This window comes from Lampetra planeri, chromosome 31 (genome assembly GCF_965212315.1).
Source record: "Lampetra planeri chromosome 31, kcLamPlan1.2.h2, whole genome shotgun sequence".
In the NCBI taxonomy this organism is placed as follows: domain Eukaryota; kingdom Metazoa; phylum Chordata; class Hyperoartia; order Petromyzontiformes; family Petromyzontidae; genus Lampetra; species Lampetra planeri.
In genome coordinates, this window is record NC_136137.1 from 1,384,456 (window position 1) to 1,401,686 (window position 17,231).

The 17,231-nt window shown below is 50.2% G+C and overlaps 1 protein-coding gene across 6 annotated transcripts in view; it reads right to left on the reverse strand.

Annotated features, from left to right (window-relative positions):
• The window catches only part of LOC144729059 (growth factor receptor-bound protein 10-like), an 87,645-nt gene that overhangs the window by 55,067 nt on the left and 15,347 nt on the right, over positions 1-17,231 (reverse strand). For 3 of the 6 annotated variants that reach the window (XM_078608919.1, XM_078608920.1, XM_078608924.1), the window contains 4 exons: positions 11,418-11,511; positions 8,563-8,679; positions 7,739-7,792; positions 879-1,128 (listed from right to left, as the gene is read on the reverse strand). In XM_078608919.1, the coding sequence (XP_078465045.1) occupies positions 879-1,128; positions 7,739-7,792; positions 8,563-8,679; positions 11,418-11,511 (515 nt within the window). Of the gene's footprint in view, positions 1-878; positions 1,129-1,611; positions 2,392-7,738; positions 7,793-8,562; positions 8,680-11,417; positions 11,512-17,231 lie in introns of those variants that run through there. The other 3 variants (XM_078608921.1, XM_078608922.1, XM_078608923.1) reach the window with 3 other exon arrangements.

Consider the following 17,231-nt stretch of genomic DNA (forward strand, 5'->3'; position numbering starts at 1 on the left):
ATAAATTTCATAACATTTTTACAAAAGTAGAACTTTAATTAATAGAAACACTACAATCCTTTATCAATTGCAATTTTGATTGTGATATTTGGCCCATCTAAGAACAGTTAAGAGTTGCCTGCTTTGTGCACGCACATATGCGTGTGCAACGCTAACATTTAGGTTGATAGACAGTCGGGGCACGCTCTTTTAGCGTGCAAACATCGAAGTGTGCACGGTCGCACGAGGGCGTGGTGGTAGCGACGACTCGCAGCCACGCCTGCCCAGCATCCCGTGCTGATGTTGCTTAAAGGCAAAATCAACAGGTGGCTGCCATGACAGCGCGGGGAGGAGGTAGCACGGACGATATAGCCACGGCTGGAAAATTAACTCCGGTTGCCAGGACAGCAGCTCGGCGCATTAACCACCATACCAACCCGCCCCCCCGGACTTCACAAGCACTTCTGTCAAGGCTGACATGGGACACGAGCCGAGCGTGTGATCAGAATCCCACCCAAACGCCCACATCTGCCCAGTGCTCGCGTTCACACAGCACCAGGTACTCAAGTTCACGTCAAGCCATGAGAGTGGCCAGCACAGACCGAGGCAAGCCATGAATGGGAACATAATCAAGTTGGGCGACTGTTCAAGCAGAAGACCATCCACCATTGACTGGGTCACGGTCCCAACACGCACGCACGTGCCTACACTCCACCTTGCATGTACCCATGCTCAGACCACACGCACGACTCGCCACCAAGCGACAGACAGATTTGCACCAGGCTCTCCAAGGCCAAGTGACGTTTAGAAGACTTACCTGGCAAGTGGTCACAGAACAAACCCATGCGTTACAGGCGACCCTAAAATACGTGCACACACACACACGCACGAGGGCACACCTGAATGCTTTGATGTGCATGGGTAGGGAGCGGCGGAGGCCCTGCCGGGGAGACACGTGGACGGGCGACGAGGTGCCGGAGCCGGGCGCCGACCCCGCCGGGGGGCCGCGCCTCGCCTGCGTGGCGGCCGCCCGCCCCTCGCCCCGCTGCTGCTGCCGCTGCGACGTCGCCGCCCCGTCGGCCGCCGACGTTGCCGCCGGGGACGAGATGCTCATCTCGTTCACCAGCGCCTCCAAGTCCACGTCGTCTTCTGCAATCGGAAGAGACGCGCGCACGGCGGAACTCACGGGGGGGACGTTCCCGGACGCTGACACCCTAGCGGCAATTTGTTTAAGGGGGGGGGGGGGGGGGGGGGAAGGGGGGAACCGGGTTTTGAGGAGTCTGTCAGCAGGGCACACGTACAGAGCATACATCCATCCCGTTTGGCTCGCAGGTGCGGAGTGCTGCAAGCGCCTACTTTAGAAAGGGGCTGGTGCGACACGCGAGAGGGTGTCGTGGCCAGTGCCATACCTGGCCAATTGCCTCCCCAACACCGACGTCTTACACATTGCACCAGGTACCTCTCAATCTATGGACGAGTCGACCTTGGGAAGGGTTCAGGAGGAATGGTTCAGATACTTGTCACCGATTAAATAAAAAAAACCCGCAGTCAAAGAATTTAACACCCGGGGCCACCAGGGCCGGTAGCGCAAGGGGCGAACCGCGTCGCCACCACGCCAACGCTCCGCCGTACCTGCCATAGTCCGCAGCGAGAGGCGCCTCGCTTCCCAAAAGGGTCAAACGCGGCACCGCCACCACCGCTCGGACCTCGAACTGTGCGGAGGCTCCCCCCGCAGAGCACGACGGCACTCGTCGTCGTCTCACGCGAGCGGCAGCGGAAAAGCAGTCCCGAAATAAAAAGCGGCAACATCAGCTTCCTCGAGAGCGTGGCCCAAGCGGATGCCAGAGGTTGTTGCGCAACAAGAACAGGAAACTGGACGCTTGGATTTTCCCATTTTTATTTTAATTCCCCCACGCCCATACTCCCCTCCACACTAAAGAGCCAAATCAGGAGAGCAGATCCAACAAGCGTAGCCGTGAACAAATTCTTCTAACTGCCACGACAATGGCGTTGGTTCCAGCGACTGCACAGACCACGAAATAGAAAGTCAAGTCCCAATGAGCCACTCAACGAGTTACCTAAAATGGGAGATATCACCAGTTGCCAGTCACTAAACACACACACACGCAGTGTTTTTCTAGAATATGCTGCTTTTTTTGTTTTAAACACCCAGAATGGTAGAGATTTGGCAAAAACATCCTGAGAAATAAATGCCACAATGTTTAAAACACACCGAAATCCACATGTACATTTTCCCAGCCATCTGATCCAAGTGAGTTTTCACAATGTGGTAATCTTGTGGACCAGACTGTTGATAACCAGCAAATGTGATTAAATCACCAGGCAGCAATTGTCAAAGGAAACGATTAATAAATAAACACAAAACACTGCCTCGAAGCGAGTGGCGTCGCGGGAACACCGTGAACTTTAAGTCCACACCGAGAGCCCATGCCACCATCCCCCCCCTCCCCGCAATCTCCATCCCCAGCGAGTGGGGGACAATAGCAGCGGAAAGAGACCGCGCCACGAGCGGGAAGCCACCACCGCCACCAAAAACAAACACCGCACATTCCCAGCGATCCCGGCGTCCCCGTAACTTACTGAATTTCCCCTCCGACACCAAAAGCCGTGAGAGCAAACTTTTTTTTTTAATGCCAAAACGTAAATCTTGAACATTCTCACCAGAACTATAATAATGTAATCTTGAGACCATAGCTTTCCAATGGGCGTTCAGGTTGCACCACGTGTCGTTTGGAATGGTGTTACGATGTTAAGCGACATGCTGCCAGAAGCTACTTTAGGAATGGTCATTTCGTATGTAGCACAATCGCAAAACAAGCGTGACATTTGACAATTTCATTTTCTCCTAAATGGGTTTGGATGGACGGGCGAGAAGTGCGCTCTCCATCATGCATCAGGCCACGGGCACACGACAGATGCTGTGCAAATGTACGACGAGTCTCTGCTGCTGCCGCCGCTGCCCATAGCCATCCTATCGCTACTCGGGCGGGGAGCACAAACCACGATTAGGAGAGCACGCCATCGTTCCCCGGCAACCTGACCAAACAAGCAGGGGGTGGGGGGGGAGCAGGAAACTCGAGCACGGCAAAACTTATGCGAGTGTGCGCACAGACGGCCAAAAAGCACACGAAAAAAATTAAAGCCACAGCCGGCTGTGTAGGTTTCTTGCCGAAAAACACTAGCCCCCCCCCATTCCCTACAGGGCAATTCAAGCCCAGGTCTCCTTGGGGCCCAAACTTTGTTGTCAGCCAAGCAGCAGAGAATCTTTATATGTTTTTCCATAAACCGTATCCATTGTGCGATCGGTATTATGTCATAAGAGGAATAACTGAACTCGCTCAGAGCAGCATGACCCCCTTTCCGCAGGCAAACGGCCAACAGAAGCGGATATCAGAGCTACCTCAGATCTCCATCATGTTAACGATAGAAGAAGTGACCATTCTAACGGTTCTAAAAATATTGTATAATACTCAGGTGAAATTTAATAACATTCATTGCAGAAGCAAATTTTAGTCTTGTTTTTGGGTTGTCATTGACGACCAGGTTGGAGAACAGCACTCTCCGGTAGAGAATCCAGTTCAAATCACAGTAGCCCGTCTAGATTTTAATCCAGGATGTCAGCAACATTGAACTTTAAGTGTTTTGGAATATTTTTATTTCTTTATTGTGAATGCCACGGACATTTTTTTTTAGCTGGTAAGAATTTAAGGTCAGCATTAATCAGAGCCCGTTCATAAAAGATCAGCACAAAAGCACCAACGTTTATAAAATTTCAGTTCAGGAATAACCACGGCTGAAGCGCGACAGGACTGCGTAAAGCGCAATAAGAAGTCGTCACTTGACCCTTTTATGAGGATAACTGCGCAACATTTCCCACATCCAGTCGTTAATAAAAAATGTGGTGCACAGATGTGCAGGGCAAAGTCACATTGTAACATAGTCGGCACAAGATGCTTATAGTGCGCATCAAATCTACCAGATTATCTTGAAAGATAACATGGTAAAATGTGCATCCAATTTCAGAATATATTGTTGCCAATGTCATCTTACAGAAACACTTCCCTTTGCTTAAAGCCAAAGGACGACAACAGCTCAGCTGGAGCACCACAATTACAAAAACAATCCAATAGCAAACTTAATGCAAGAATGGCAGGTGGTATTATCAACAATTTCCCATGGAATGTAGAAAATATGAATATTTATTTATACTGGTGGAATCCGATGAGCGCAAGCTATTTTTCAGATATCCAGTAAATACCATCGAGATTCCTTCAAGTTCCCTTTTACCACCAAGGGGCACTTTCCATTCAAGTCACACCACTTTTCAATGGCCAGACATGGAATTTAACAAAATTACGTGAAAAATTGAAACTACGGTGTTTTTGCGTGTAGTTAGATCGGTGACCAGACCGAGTAACGTGCTACGCCTCAAAAACATTTTTAAAAAATCACAGGCGGATGAAATGCGAATTTGAATCCAGAATTACCAGCAGAGGGAGCTCTGTGCCCAAGTCACCCAGTTGAGTCACCAGCACAAACCTGACGATAGGGAGCACCAATCCCTCGTGGTCAGTCTGAACACAACCTGTGCCCCGGGCCCGACATTCGTCGAGCTCAGAGTAGATCCATGCACGGGCTGACGCAACACCCCCCGCAGGACAGAGAATCGGACCAAAATAACGCAAATTGCTCCTTGCATTAAAGGATGCCCCCTTCGGCAAAACATCCAAGTTTAAAAATACCACCTTCAAAAAAGCCGTCACTGCAAAAGCAGCTTCAGGCTGCCTTTGCACAAAGTAAATAAAAGTGGCTTCATCTAGAAGACAGCTTGGTTTGTAATTTTGGCTGCCAAGGAAGCAGGCTGATGTCGCAATCTAACTTTCACAATGCTCAAATTCAGCTATATTACACAAAGGTTTGCCTTCGAATAGGACAAAACAGAAACATCAAATTCAATAAAAATGGGACCGGTTAAAATTTCAGGGAAAGGCTTCCTTTCTCTATGCCGTGTTGCTTCAGATGGGGGTGTAAACTCAGTTTTCAAACTCAATATCCTGTCTTGGCCAATCGAGCCTCATGGCCGACAGCATGGGGAGCAGTGGATTGACAGGGCTATGTAAATTATTGAACCTGCCTGCATCAAGATCGTAACTGCGTAAGCAACGAGATCACGGCACAATCTAAAATGGAGAAACAATGGGTAGAGGCCTGCACAATTATCCAGGACCTTTCCCATCATCAGCATGTACCAATTGCAATCTTAAAGGATAAGGAAATTAGTCAAAACACCGTATATAAAGCAACGCTTCTTTAACAACTATCCTGCAGTTTCCAGGAGAAGTGGAAAATTCCAATTTATTTTAGCAGATCAATCGATTTCAGCGTTTCACGCAAGATTGATCGCAATTGAGAGAATCTTCTTCATCCAGCAGTGGATCGAAGAGCCGGCTACGTTTGAATTATTGCAACATCGTGCCTGTAACGCAAAGCATAGGGCGTGAAGCGGCTTTGATCGTGGACAACACCGTGCACATTGGTGCAATGCGGAAAGCCAACGAGACCACCACAGTTTGTTGCCACCAGGGGTCGCTCGCGGGTGGGTAAAGTCAACCTCTCCACGAATTGGCCAACAAGCCAAGGGGAGGGAGAGGGCCCAGCCGCCCAGGTCTGCCACTGACAGTAACAAGCACGGCTTACGTCGGGGGTGCGTTCTGGAAAAGAATGGAAGACGAATATCAAAACGATCTCCAGGGGAGGGCGAGGCCGAGGGGACGGATTCGAGAAGGGAGGGACGATGTCGTCAGCGACGTGGGTTGAGGCGACACAAATCAGGTTGCATTATTGATCAAGGTGATGATATAAAAAAAAACACGGGTAAACGTCGAATGGGGGTATTCGTGTAACTGGAAAACTAAAAGTGGGGCGAGGCTCAACCCATAAAAACACGGTCACCGGTGCCCATCGCCAGGGGAGACACGGCACCCCCGTGCCCATCGCCAGGGGAAACACGGCACCACCACCTGCTCCGGGCCTGACGATTACCAACCCACAGCGGTTTTACGCATCAGGTGCTGCAAGACTGCAAACAAACTTACAAACTACTACGTCCATCCAAAGGAGGGGCGCGGTGGCAGTGGTTAATTAACACTCGCTATGCACCAACCAACCTGGGTTCGAGTCCCAGCCATCTCGGTGGAAAGTTATGCCAACGACTTATGGAAATGCCTCAAATTTAACCCGCACTGACCAGCACGAATTGCAGTCAAATAAACTGCAAGGGTCAACAGGAGGTCTTCATCGAGTAATGGATCGATTACTGGCTGTAAATTATTCTAAAATTGTATTCTTTAGGACACCCAACAGTTGGGGCAGAGCACTCAAGGGCACCTGTTGTTGATTCATCAGCCACGGGCCGATCAGTGGCGAAGCATAGTTGGCATGGGGCGGCGAGTGCAGGGAATGAGACTTGCACTCGTCTTCATAGCCCAGTGCCAGGGCCATTCCGGCCCCAGTGTGGCTCCACTGCCTACTCTCTCGATATACCACTGGGAACAACCTCAAATAAACCTCACGGACGGTGGGGCAGATCGTCACTGTGCTGAACCCGAAGCGGTGACTCATGTCCACACATCCACCGTTGCCTCCTGCCCTCCTGCTCTGGCACAAAAAAACGCTCACCCGAGCACGATGACCCATGACGGTCACTCAAAACCCCCGACCCTATTCATGTCTCCCCCCCCCACCACACGGGGCTTAACCTTTAACCTATTTGCTTAAAGCCACATGCTCATTCAGCAACTCTAGGCTGAAGCCACAACTAATTAGGGATGGCGGTGCACAATCAGCCCTAATCCCCACACGCGACTCGCGGGAGCACTCGCGCCCCATCCTTGCAGTGCGCGAATAAGCCGACGGGCGCCAGCGGATTGCGCTTGGTGGTTTGGGAGCAGCCCAAAACATCCCATGCAGCGGCGAGTTCAACGCTTGGGACGCGGGACGCAAATGCCGCCGCCTCGTTTGTGCGAGTGCCTGGGATTTTCTGGGAGAGGAGATGTGCCGGAGCACTCGCTGTTAAAATTTTCTATTTTTTTTTATGTCACCACATGCAATAAAAACGGGAAAAAGGCACAAAAGTGGCGGTGCTCAGGAGGAAACTATGCACACATTAGAGGCTCGGGACAATTTGCAAGTGAATGGGTCCGGATTTAAAAAATCAAATTCGCTAATCTCATTACAACGCAAATTAGTTCCACGTGCAAGTCATGGCACAACCTTTACCAGCGCACCATAACGCAGCAAAACCAAACACCCCGTATATTTACTTTTTTACATTTTCATTGTTTGAGCCTTGCAGGACTGTACATTAATTTTGTATGTTCGAACAATTAGCAGACTAGCAATCACGTGACGATTGAATGTTGCACCACAGGGTTTATCCTGGAAGTTAAAACAAGTTTGAGCCTGGTCTGTTCCTGGATAGCAGAGCATTTGGAAAGATGATAAAGCATAAAGGAGATTCTTAAATCCATGTCTGCAGCTTTGAGCATTATCCCCTAATATGAATTGTGAGTTCTCCAACTACTCATGCTTCTTCCTACATTCAAAAAGGAATTGACCAAAACATTCCAACGCATGATCCCACCCAGACACAGCCATCTTATGTCTCACTGGAGACTTTCCGCGTTACAGGGCATCACCATTAATGCAATGGATAGCCTGGTGGCAAAGGTGCGCTTGCCTTTCGGTCCTGGGTTCACCGGCTCAAATTCGACATCGGTTCGCCGAGGATTTGCTGTGAAAAAACAATCACCACCACGTAAATTAGCGAGGACGTAACACGGCACCACAACTGTTCCCAAAAACCACAAGGTGTGGGGGCGGGGGGGGGGTTCACACCGGGTGCCACCAACGAACAAACGTGGGAAACGACCACAAACCCACAAAACCACAAACCCCCACTTTGTGCTCAAACTGTCGCCTCTGGAATGCTGGCCGAGGTCAAATGGCTCCAAGTGCTCCTGTTTGGAGCCAGCATGGGATTCCAACAAGCCAAACTACCAAGCAGGCAACAGCTGACAAGAGGCGACGGACAAACCAAAAGGAGGTGGTGCTTGTGCCAACGCAGTGCCTACAAAAACAGAGGACTCCCCCCGGGTGCATTTAAATACGGTCGCCGGCGTGCCACCACCACGACACGCACACAGAAGCCCCTTTTTCCACTGGCATATCCGAGCCACGTCAGAAGGTGCCCTCATGGCTCAGGTCATTTTTACCCACATCGCTTTTTACCATTCCAGAACAAAAACATTAAAAAGCTTGCCTTAAAGATATCCGAACAGCTCGTAACCAAGCAAGGATAACCATATCCATCATATGAAAATGATTAAACGCATGGTTGTCAGCGGCAGTTCCACTTCTGCAGTGGAAAACAAACACTCCGCACCTTGACGAGAGCTGGCTCGGCATGGCTCCCGGCACAACTCGGTTGCACAGTGGAAAAAAAACATGGGCGAGAGATAGTCGGTGGCCACTGAGGGGGCCTGACGTGACCAACCCACCCACCTGGCCGCTCGTGGTGGAACCAGGTGCCCACGCGCCCCGCTGCACCAACCACCACGCGGCACATCGTCGAGCACCACGTGCTCACGGCCGCCCCACCCCGGTGCAACACTCCTGGAGCTGGGACGAATGAGTGGCGTCACCGGCAAAGCCACGATGTGGCCCGTGAAGGGGAGGGGGGGTGGAGCCTACGCCCCTCCTCCCCTACACACGTGGGCCTTACCTGGCCCGCACCCACCTCGAGTTCAATCTAAAACGGGCCCCCAAATGTTGGTCACCCGTCACTGCAGGCACCCCCCATCCGCACTACCACTGGTGCTAGGGGGAAATATTTGAGCTGAAAAAAACTACATTTCGCATGCGCACTCATCGCCGTCAATGGAACGGCCTCTTGCAGCCAAGTCCCAAGTCCTACTTTCACCCTCGGGGAGGATGGCTCCTCCCATCAGCCACCCACTAAACTACTTCAGGACATTACCTTTTCAAGTACTATTTACTGACAGTAGTTGACACCATTGTATATTGTGCAAAGCGTTTGCAAAATTGAACAAATCCGATGGCCGCTTCCTATAGTGGAACATTTGGACGAACGCTAAAATCAAGTCAGGTCAAATTGTGTGTTCTGTCGATCAATCATTGGGTCACACTTTTCAAATGCATTTTCATTGGCTTGACAAAACTCACATCATCATCATCAAGTACTGCGCTGCGTGGTGTTTTTACACCGGATTGGAGAACCCAGGTTTCAACCGGCATGCAAGCTTAGCGAGTTGGTGAAGCAGACCGCTCTTAAGAACACCACGGCGCTCCCCCTCGCAAACCTCACACGTCTTCACTTTGCATTTATAATGCAAAGGGAGCGTAAAATTACAACAGCACGAGCCGTTTGCACAGCAAAACGAGCAGTGTTTAGACAAAAAGAACTGTTGCATAAACAATGTTTGCAGCGCCGGCACTTGCACAAGTATAATTGCAGTTTTCAACTCTCGAAACGTCCCACTGCACGACTTCATCACAACACCCCCCCCCCCCACACCACGACCCCAGGCCCCCCACTTTCACCTCCTGGACAAGCGACATTCCTGCAAGCCACCATTCAGCCACCGCGCCGACTGCTATGGGAACGTCAAAATCGCAATACAACATTTATTCGCCCATCGTAGTGATCGGCCGGGCCATGAGGAGCGTAGCACCACGACTGTAAGAACGCGTGCGAGTCGCCGACGGAGCGTCGGGGAGCAGAGCTGCGCACACTTGTTAGTTTGCGAGAAACGAGACAAAACGAAAACGAGCAGCAGGTGGGAATTCTAGCACCTGTAAACAGATTAATCAGCAGACTACGGTTCTAAAGGTCGGTTTGCACACGCGCACAAGAATGTTACGTTTTAAAAAAAATGGCCTTCAGGTCTGCTGTTTTTATTTAGTTTCTTGGTCGTTTTCCTCCGTGTATTGCAAGTAGAATGTGCATCGTGTTGCACGATAAGAAAATCCATTCGGAAATCACAGCAAGGTCCCATATCAGAACGGCAAGGAAAAAAGATTATTCACCTTGGACCTTCTCAACCGAAGAGTGAAAGATTAAAAAAGGCACACATTCAAGGAGTTAGCATTCAGGCAAAACTAAATTTAATGCAATGGGTTTTTAACACCAGTCGGCCATCGGTGACTGGGGTACGACCAATTCACTAGAATTGAGAAAGCAGATGAGAACCACCAGGCATCCATCTGGAGTTGAACCCAGGCCACCAGCGGGTGCCCGCTTCTCTCCGTCCAGCCACCTCCACCCCTGGTTCTTTGCAAATCAACAATCCACACTAACATCACGTGGGAGGGCATGCCGTCAGCTGGCAGGCAATGAACAGATTGTGTGCACAAGTAAATGAGAATTGGCAGCTATTTGCATGGAAGTGCAAACAATTTTGTCCATAACGTGTAACAGTCGCCATCAGTCGATACATTATTTGAGATTGGATTCTCTCAACTTCCCCGGTGAACACGCCTGTGCCTCTACAGTTGCGCGAATAATAATTCAATGAATTAAAATGTTGGGCATCAAGGAGGTCGTGTTCAGGGCGACTGGACGAGTCTGAAGTAAAAAAAAGCGAGTTGAGCAGAACGAGCATGGGAGAATTCTACTGGCACCTTTCTCTGACCAAGGTAACAACGCCCAATTGAAGCAAAAAACCGATGGGGAAACAATAAGTAGACGAAGAGCAAGTGGGAATGTGCAATTTTACCAGGAATGGCCCGAGCTATATAGCTCTTTTTGAGAATAGACCTGGGCCACAAATTAAGTGACTTATCACATGGAAATGTATAGCAGTCAATCAAACTCTAAAACACATGTAGAGTCTAAAATAGAGGGGGAAAAAAAATCTGGTGGCCCAGAGAAAAATCCACCATCACGGGGAGAACACGCAAACTCCAAATATACCAGGGGTCGGGATCGAACCCAACCTCCTACATAACCAGGCGAGGGAGTTAACACCGTCACTGAAGCACCCAGAGGGGGGAAGCAGCACACACAAGCACCAATTCCCATCCACCTGACTTGGATTCTCTCAAAACCTCCGTATGCAGGTAGACCAGATGGGCACGCTGCTGCTATAGTTCGGCTCAATGGGAGGCATTTCAGGGAGAAGTTTAATTTTGCTTAACCAGTTGAGAACAAGAAGAGTCTCATTGCAAGACCGATCAAGGTCAGAAAACAGGGCCACACCAACCGTCAACCGCAATGTGGCCGCACGACGCGTGCGTGCGTGCGTGTCGAGCTCCTGCGAGGTGCTCCTGCAAAGGGAGCGTGCAAGCCCGGAGGCCGCAAGGGCACACGTGGGGGCAGAACGTCACCGGGGCCCCACCAGTGTTTGCCGGAACGTCGCCCTGCTGCAAAGTGGAGTTGTCTTCCAGAATGCCCTGGGGCTGGACTGGAGGCGCAGTTCGCCGCTCATTATCCTACACACACACACGTACACGCACAAGTCAACAATGTAACAAAACTAAAATGTACAATCTCGGCACAGCCATGCTCAATATATTGCGATTGAAGCCGGGTCGAGGTAACCAGCACTGGAGAATGTTATCGCCCTTACACGCCCCTGGCACCTCAATAGCCACCACTGCCTTTCAAACTTATGCCATCATTTACCAAAAATCATGGAAGAGTTCAAGCCAATTGGTGAAATATGTCTACAGACGCTGCATGTACGAGTCTTCAGGGGGAACTTTTTATAATCATGAACATGCGTTGCCGAAACTGCACAACTCCCTACCCATAAAGTCTTAACTACCTCACAACAGGGGGACATTCTCCCCTGACCTACGGGAACACACCATCCTCAGTCTTAAATGATGAAACTATGGTAAAGTTTTATAATTCGGCCTAAGCATTTCCTTCAGATAAAAAGGTAGTTTTGTTCCCTTCTATTTTCAAGAAACAGTTTAGTATTAAATCGATAGGTTGACCATGTTTGTACACCTTAATTTCCACTGCCACAATTTTGCGACTCTAACTTTCAGAGCATCTTAAAGATTTCGAAGAAGATGGAAACTAGAAATCCATGGTCTGAGCCTCATTAACCATTACCCATCCACTTGGAGGAAGCCTCCAAATTGTAATCCTTTGCTGCAGCGAACAACATACCTTCATTGTGGAAACAGGCTCTTGTTGAAAGCAAAATAGAATAATTATGCTCAGGCTTCGTAGAAAAGGAAAATAAAGGCAGTTTCTGAAAACTAACGCAGTCCAAAGTAGCTCACAATACCAAGGGCCCATAACATTTGAAAAAAGCCATTTTAGAAACACAACAAAATTAAATCTCCTATTCGGGAACATCTTCTTTGCACTCCCCCGCTCCCATGTCGAATGCATTCCAATAATTCTGAGAAAACAAATCCCCAAGGTCCCTCCCACCCCGTCTTGAAAAGGGGCAGCGCACTCACGGAAACCACGAGCAGTGAAGCCATCGGCTGGCATTCACACGCTGCCACTCCCAACGAGCCATCATCGATTCCTCCTCCACCACGGTGCCCATTCCAGACTTCACAGGGGAGGTTTTTTCCCATCCCCGTCCGATAAAATGACATCCCCCACCCCCCTACACCCCAGTTAAGCAAGCGAGTCGTGTGCGTTTTTTACGTGGTATTGATTAAGTCTTGGTTACTGCAGAGTTTGCATTTCCCTCAACTTCCATCACCAGAAGTTGCACCTAGCCGACCTTGGTTTAGAACCCAGGCGATAACCCGAGGAGACACAGGAGAGCCTTTCAAGGACGACGTGGGTCAAACCAATCATTTACTCTGGGAGGAAAATGAAAACAGACTAAATAGATAGGAATTTAGGCTGTACCCCCCCCACCTCCGTCCAGCTGTGCGAGAGCATAAATCTCGACGAATGAGAATACAAACATTCGCGAGAGCAGGGGGGCTTGCCATGCCGAGAAGACCACAGCTGCAGCAGCAGCAATGTAGGCCAAGCAGAGGCGCAGTCCTGCAAGTATCGGCTCACCCCCCAGCAGGTGAAAGGGCCCTCATGGGGCCTTGAAGGAGCTCCTCTAGAGCCGTTTGGCCTACTCTTCCACAGACCACGTAAGTTAGAAAGCAATGACGCAATAGCAGCAGAGGGCGTGGCAGACTTGACCAGTCGCATTTTACCACAAAAATCGGAGGAACTTTGGACAACCCAGCCTCATGCATCGGCATCAGACGCAGTCATAGTCCTGCAACAGCCACGTAAAAAATAATTGGCAACTAAAGGACCTCTAAGGCAGACTCGTCATTCTAATTAGAATCGCATGGACAAATTTCCATGCATCGACCAAGGAGGTGGTCAATAGAAATCCTGGCATTGACAAGGCACAGTAGCCAGGGGCAAGTACATCGTGGACATTCAAGGCAAGACTCGCACCCATCGTCATGCGGCATTACCAGCTTGCATATTACATCTTCCAACAATTATAGAAGTTACTTGTGGCAAATTGCTTCCCCCCCCCCCCCCCCTGCAACTTTTTCAACTACAATTACTCTAATGATCGATCGTCAATGCCTAAGCACAGCTTGATAAATATTCAGTAGTCTGTCCAAATACAAAAATCGCCAAACGCCATCCACTGTCAGTCAACTATTGGCCAGCGTCCTCTAGCAAGGAGTGCTGCCCAAGTCCACCGGTCTTGACCAGGGACTACACGACTATTCGAATTAGTGGCGTCGAGTAAAATGAACAAATTGCCAGAATCAATATTAGGTGGCGACAAGTCACAGGGTGTTGACGTACGCCATGCCCAAAAAACAATACGGGTGGGAAAGTCCAGAATGCAACGCTTAGGTGACCATATGTATAATGGGTGCACTCCAAAAACATAAGTTAGCAGGGCAAGAGACTTGGCACAGCAGCTTCAGCCGTGCTTCCTCTGCTTGCCAAAGCCGCACGGGAAACTTGGACGGCAAGTTCACATTTGATAAACGCGCGCAGTAAAGCGGGTGGACTTGGGACCGCGTCCAAATTAAAAATCGGTGCGCGCGAGACAGTCGTTGATGAAGATGCGTGGACGCACCTTGCACAACGGCACTCTACGAAATTACTGCCACAAAAACACGAATGTTGACTCAAGTTGGTTAGGAGGGGAGGATGGCCGAAAGGGCTCCGTTATCCGCCTCGTGAAAACAAGACGTCAAAAACTTTGCCAGACGTTCACCTCGCAACCCTCAAAACCCCCAGGACTCCCTCGGCTTTTTTTCCTCGCAACCCTCAGACTAGCCCCAGACCCCTCCATGCTCGGACACCAATCCATCCCCACCCAGACGCCCCCAAATTCTCTCCCCTCGACTTCACCCCCCCCCCCCCGTAACCCCAGAAACCTCCCTCACTTTCGAGGAATTTGAGAGCAGGTCAACGCTGCCCACAGGGCAAGGCAAGACTGCGCACACACATAATGGGCACACGTTCCAGTGCGACTGGTTTGAGGTTATTCACGGAGAGAGAGAAACGCCCTCGGGCTGCAGCGCGATATTGGTTTTCGTTTTGGGTCAAAATTGTATGGTTTAGTACAGCCAAGTGAGACGAGTGAGGTGGGGGGGGATTTGCTTGGAGGTGGGGGGGGAGAGACTGCTCCCGTTTTGTTCTGGTTTAAAAATGTTTTTTAAAAACCTCCCCAGTGCAAACAATTATGGGGATTTAATTGAGGGCAGTTTTGGAGGTGGGAAGAGCGGTGGTGTTGGTAGAGGGAGAGGGCTGTGCAGGGTTTTTTTTTCCTTCCCCCTCAAAGTAGTTGTGGAAAAATTGGGACAGTATTAAAAAGGGTGCGGAGATGAAAGTTAAATCGCTCTAATCTCATAGCTGGTAACTACCATGAAGCGTCTCCTCCTCCTCCTCTCGCAAGGCCAATGCAGCATCAAGCTGTCCAAACTGGTGCACTGGGAGAGGAGGGGGTGAATAGCGGAGCCTACACACGCAAGGACGTCCAAACGCCATCCATGCCTCGCGCCTAGAGGCCCTGGGTTGCTCGCAGCCAACGTGAATGTGGCATTGTGCGCGCGGACGGAGTAGTTGAGCGGCGAGTGCGAGACCACCGCACACGCGCCATGTTAAAGGGCCAGAAGCTGGACCCAATGCGTTAGGGTCTCTGGGAGAACGGTTATAATTTTTAAAATCGAGACTACTTTGCTACGCCTGTTAACCCTTAAAAATGGGTTTGGACGTTTAAAGCCGGAAAAACAATTTCAAGTTCAGGCATGGCCACTGCTGTAAATGACCAATGCTAAGAATTTATAAAAAACGGTATTTTAAATGTTTACGTGTGTTTTTTGGCATTGTGGTGTCAAGAGTGGAATCATGTCAGAACATCCATCGTGCAGGGGGGTGGGGTGGGCAACCCTGAAAGCAACGTGATGAGAGTTAAAAAAAGATTGCAAGTTGGCGTTGTTGCCCACACCCCCCCCCCCTTGTTGGGGATATAAACCATGTCTGGTACTAAAACTGCAACTGATCGTCTCTACGTTCCGGGGCTGTGCACCTGGGCTTGGTTTTCACTCGCAATGGCTCCTGGTCCACCAACCGTCACGTGCCTAGGACCGCACCGCCGCATCGAGCAGCAGTAGATCTTTGCCAATCCATCACTGGACGAGGGCTTCCCTTCCCACACCATGGAGGGTCGTGGAGGCAGCAGTGTTGCGCCAACTTCACCATGCCGGTAAGCACGGGTTTGTTAAGACGGTGAACACATGGGGGGGGGGGGCATTTACACAGCACGACGGAGTGTGCCAAACCAACTCTGCTGCTCACAATGTACCCCCCCCCCTGCAACCTTGTTGTTAGACACGGTGGTTGCCCATCAAAACACCAGGGAGAAGCTCTGCGTAGCTTCCAAGAGCTTGGCATATTCCGGGGCAATTTAGTTTTTTTTACCAGTCATGGCATCATACCAAAAGCAGCGCAGGGTCCACGAGACGCATGAGCGTTACCAGCGCATCGCACTTCCTTGGGGAGGATCGTGTACCCAATCTAATGCAATATTGAGAGTTGTCTTTTGTTTTTGTTGTAAAATCTGGGCAACTGGCTAAAAAAAAAATTGAGACCATCTGTGTTACAAAATAAACAAACTCAAACTCAAGCCTATTTGGCGAAAACGGTGGAAAATTCTGTACCGTTGGGGGAAAAAAAGAAAACACGGCCATGACGACAAGCCACCCGCGCTGCAAGCTCACCTCAGCGTTTCCAAGTCCTTTTGTTGCACGAATTAAAGGATCAAACTGGCAAACCTAAAACTCTTCCAGGAAAGTAAAAAGGAGGATTTGCCAAAAGAGCTATTCTTGGAATGACGAAACCGTACGCGGAACTAAAAACTAAACCATTTTTTTCTCACCAGGTAAGGTCTACGGAGCTAATTAGCTCTTTTTCAGAAGGGACCTATCACAAATGGTATCTCAAAGTGGCTTACCACGTGGAAATTTATCGCAGCCAAATACTAATCGCATGTAGATTATAAAATAGGGGGGGGGGGGGGAAATGCACACGACCACAGGGAGAACCACGCACACGCAAAACACACAGCAGGCGTCAGGGTCGGGATCCAATCCACAACCTCCTGTCCACCAGGCGATGCACGTCCATCCCCACACTTGGAGACCACTGGGAGAGCCGCACCTCCACTACCCGCGTCCCTTACCGACGTCAGCCAATCAAGGGAAGCGTGTACACACACACACATTGGCGCGTGTCTAAAACACGGCCACGTGTTAAAAATTAACCCGCGTTTGACCGTTTAGGCCAGAACTCGCAGCGTCAAAACTCAAGGGCGGAGGACTCCACGGGGTTGTGGTACGAACAGAGAACGAGAAAAGTGATTTCCACCCCCTCCCCTCAAGGAGGTTGGGGCAGCACGTGACTGTCGATATTGCTCCCTGGTGGTGCCAGACGGTGCAATGACTACGGGGCCCATGCGGTTCTGGACAGCGGAAAATCTTAACGCTCCGGTAAATGGGCGTTTGGGGAGATGCGCTGGGGGTCACTACCGTTCACGATGGGCCATTCAAATTGAAACCCTCCCCCACCCCGCCAAGCCTCCATCACCATTTACAAAACAGTCACCCCCCTCCTCCACCTACCCTCCCCACCCGTGCGACGCGCCAGAAAACTTTGCCAGCTTCCCCAGCCACTCCTACCCCCTCCATCTGCTCTT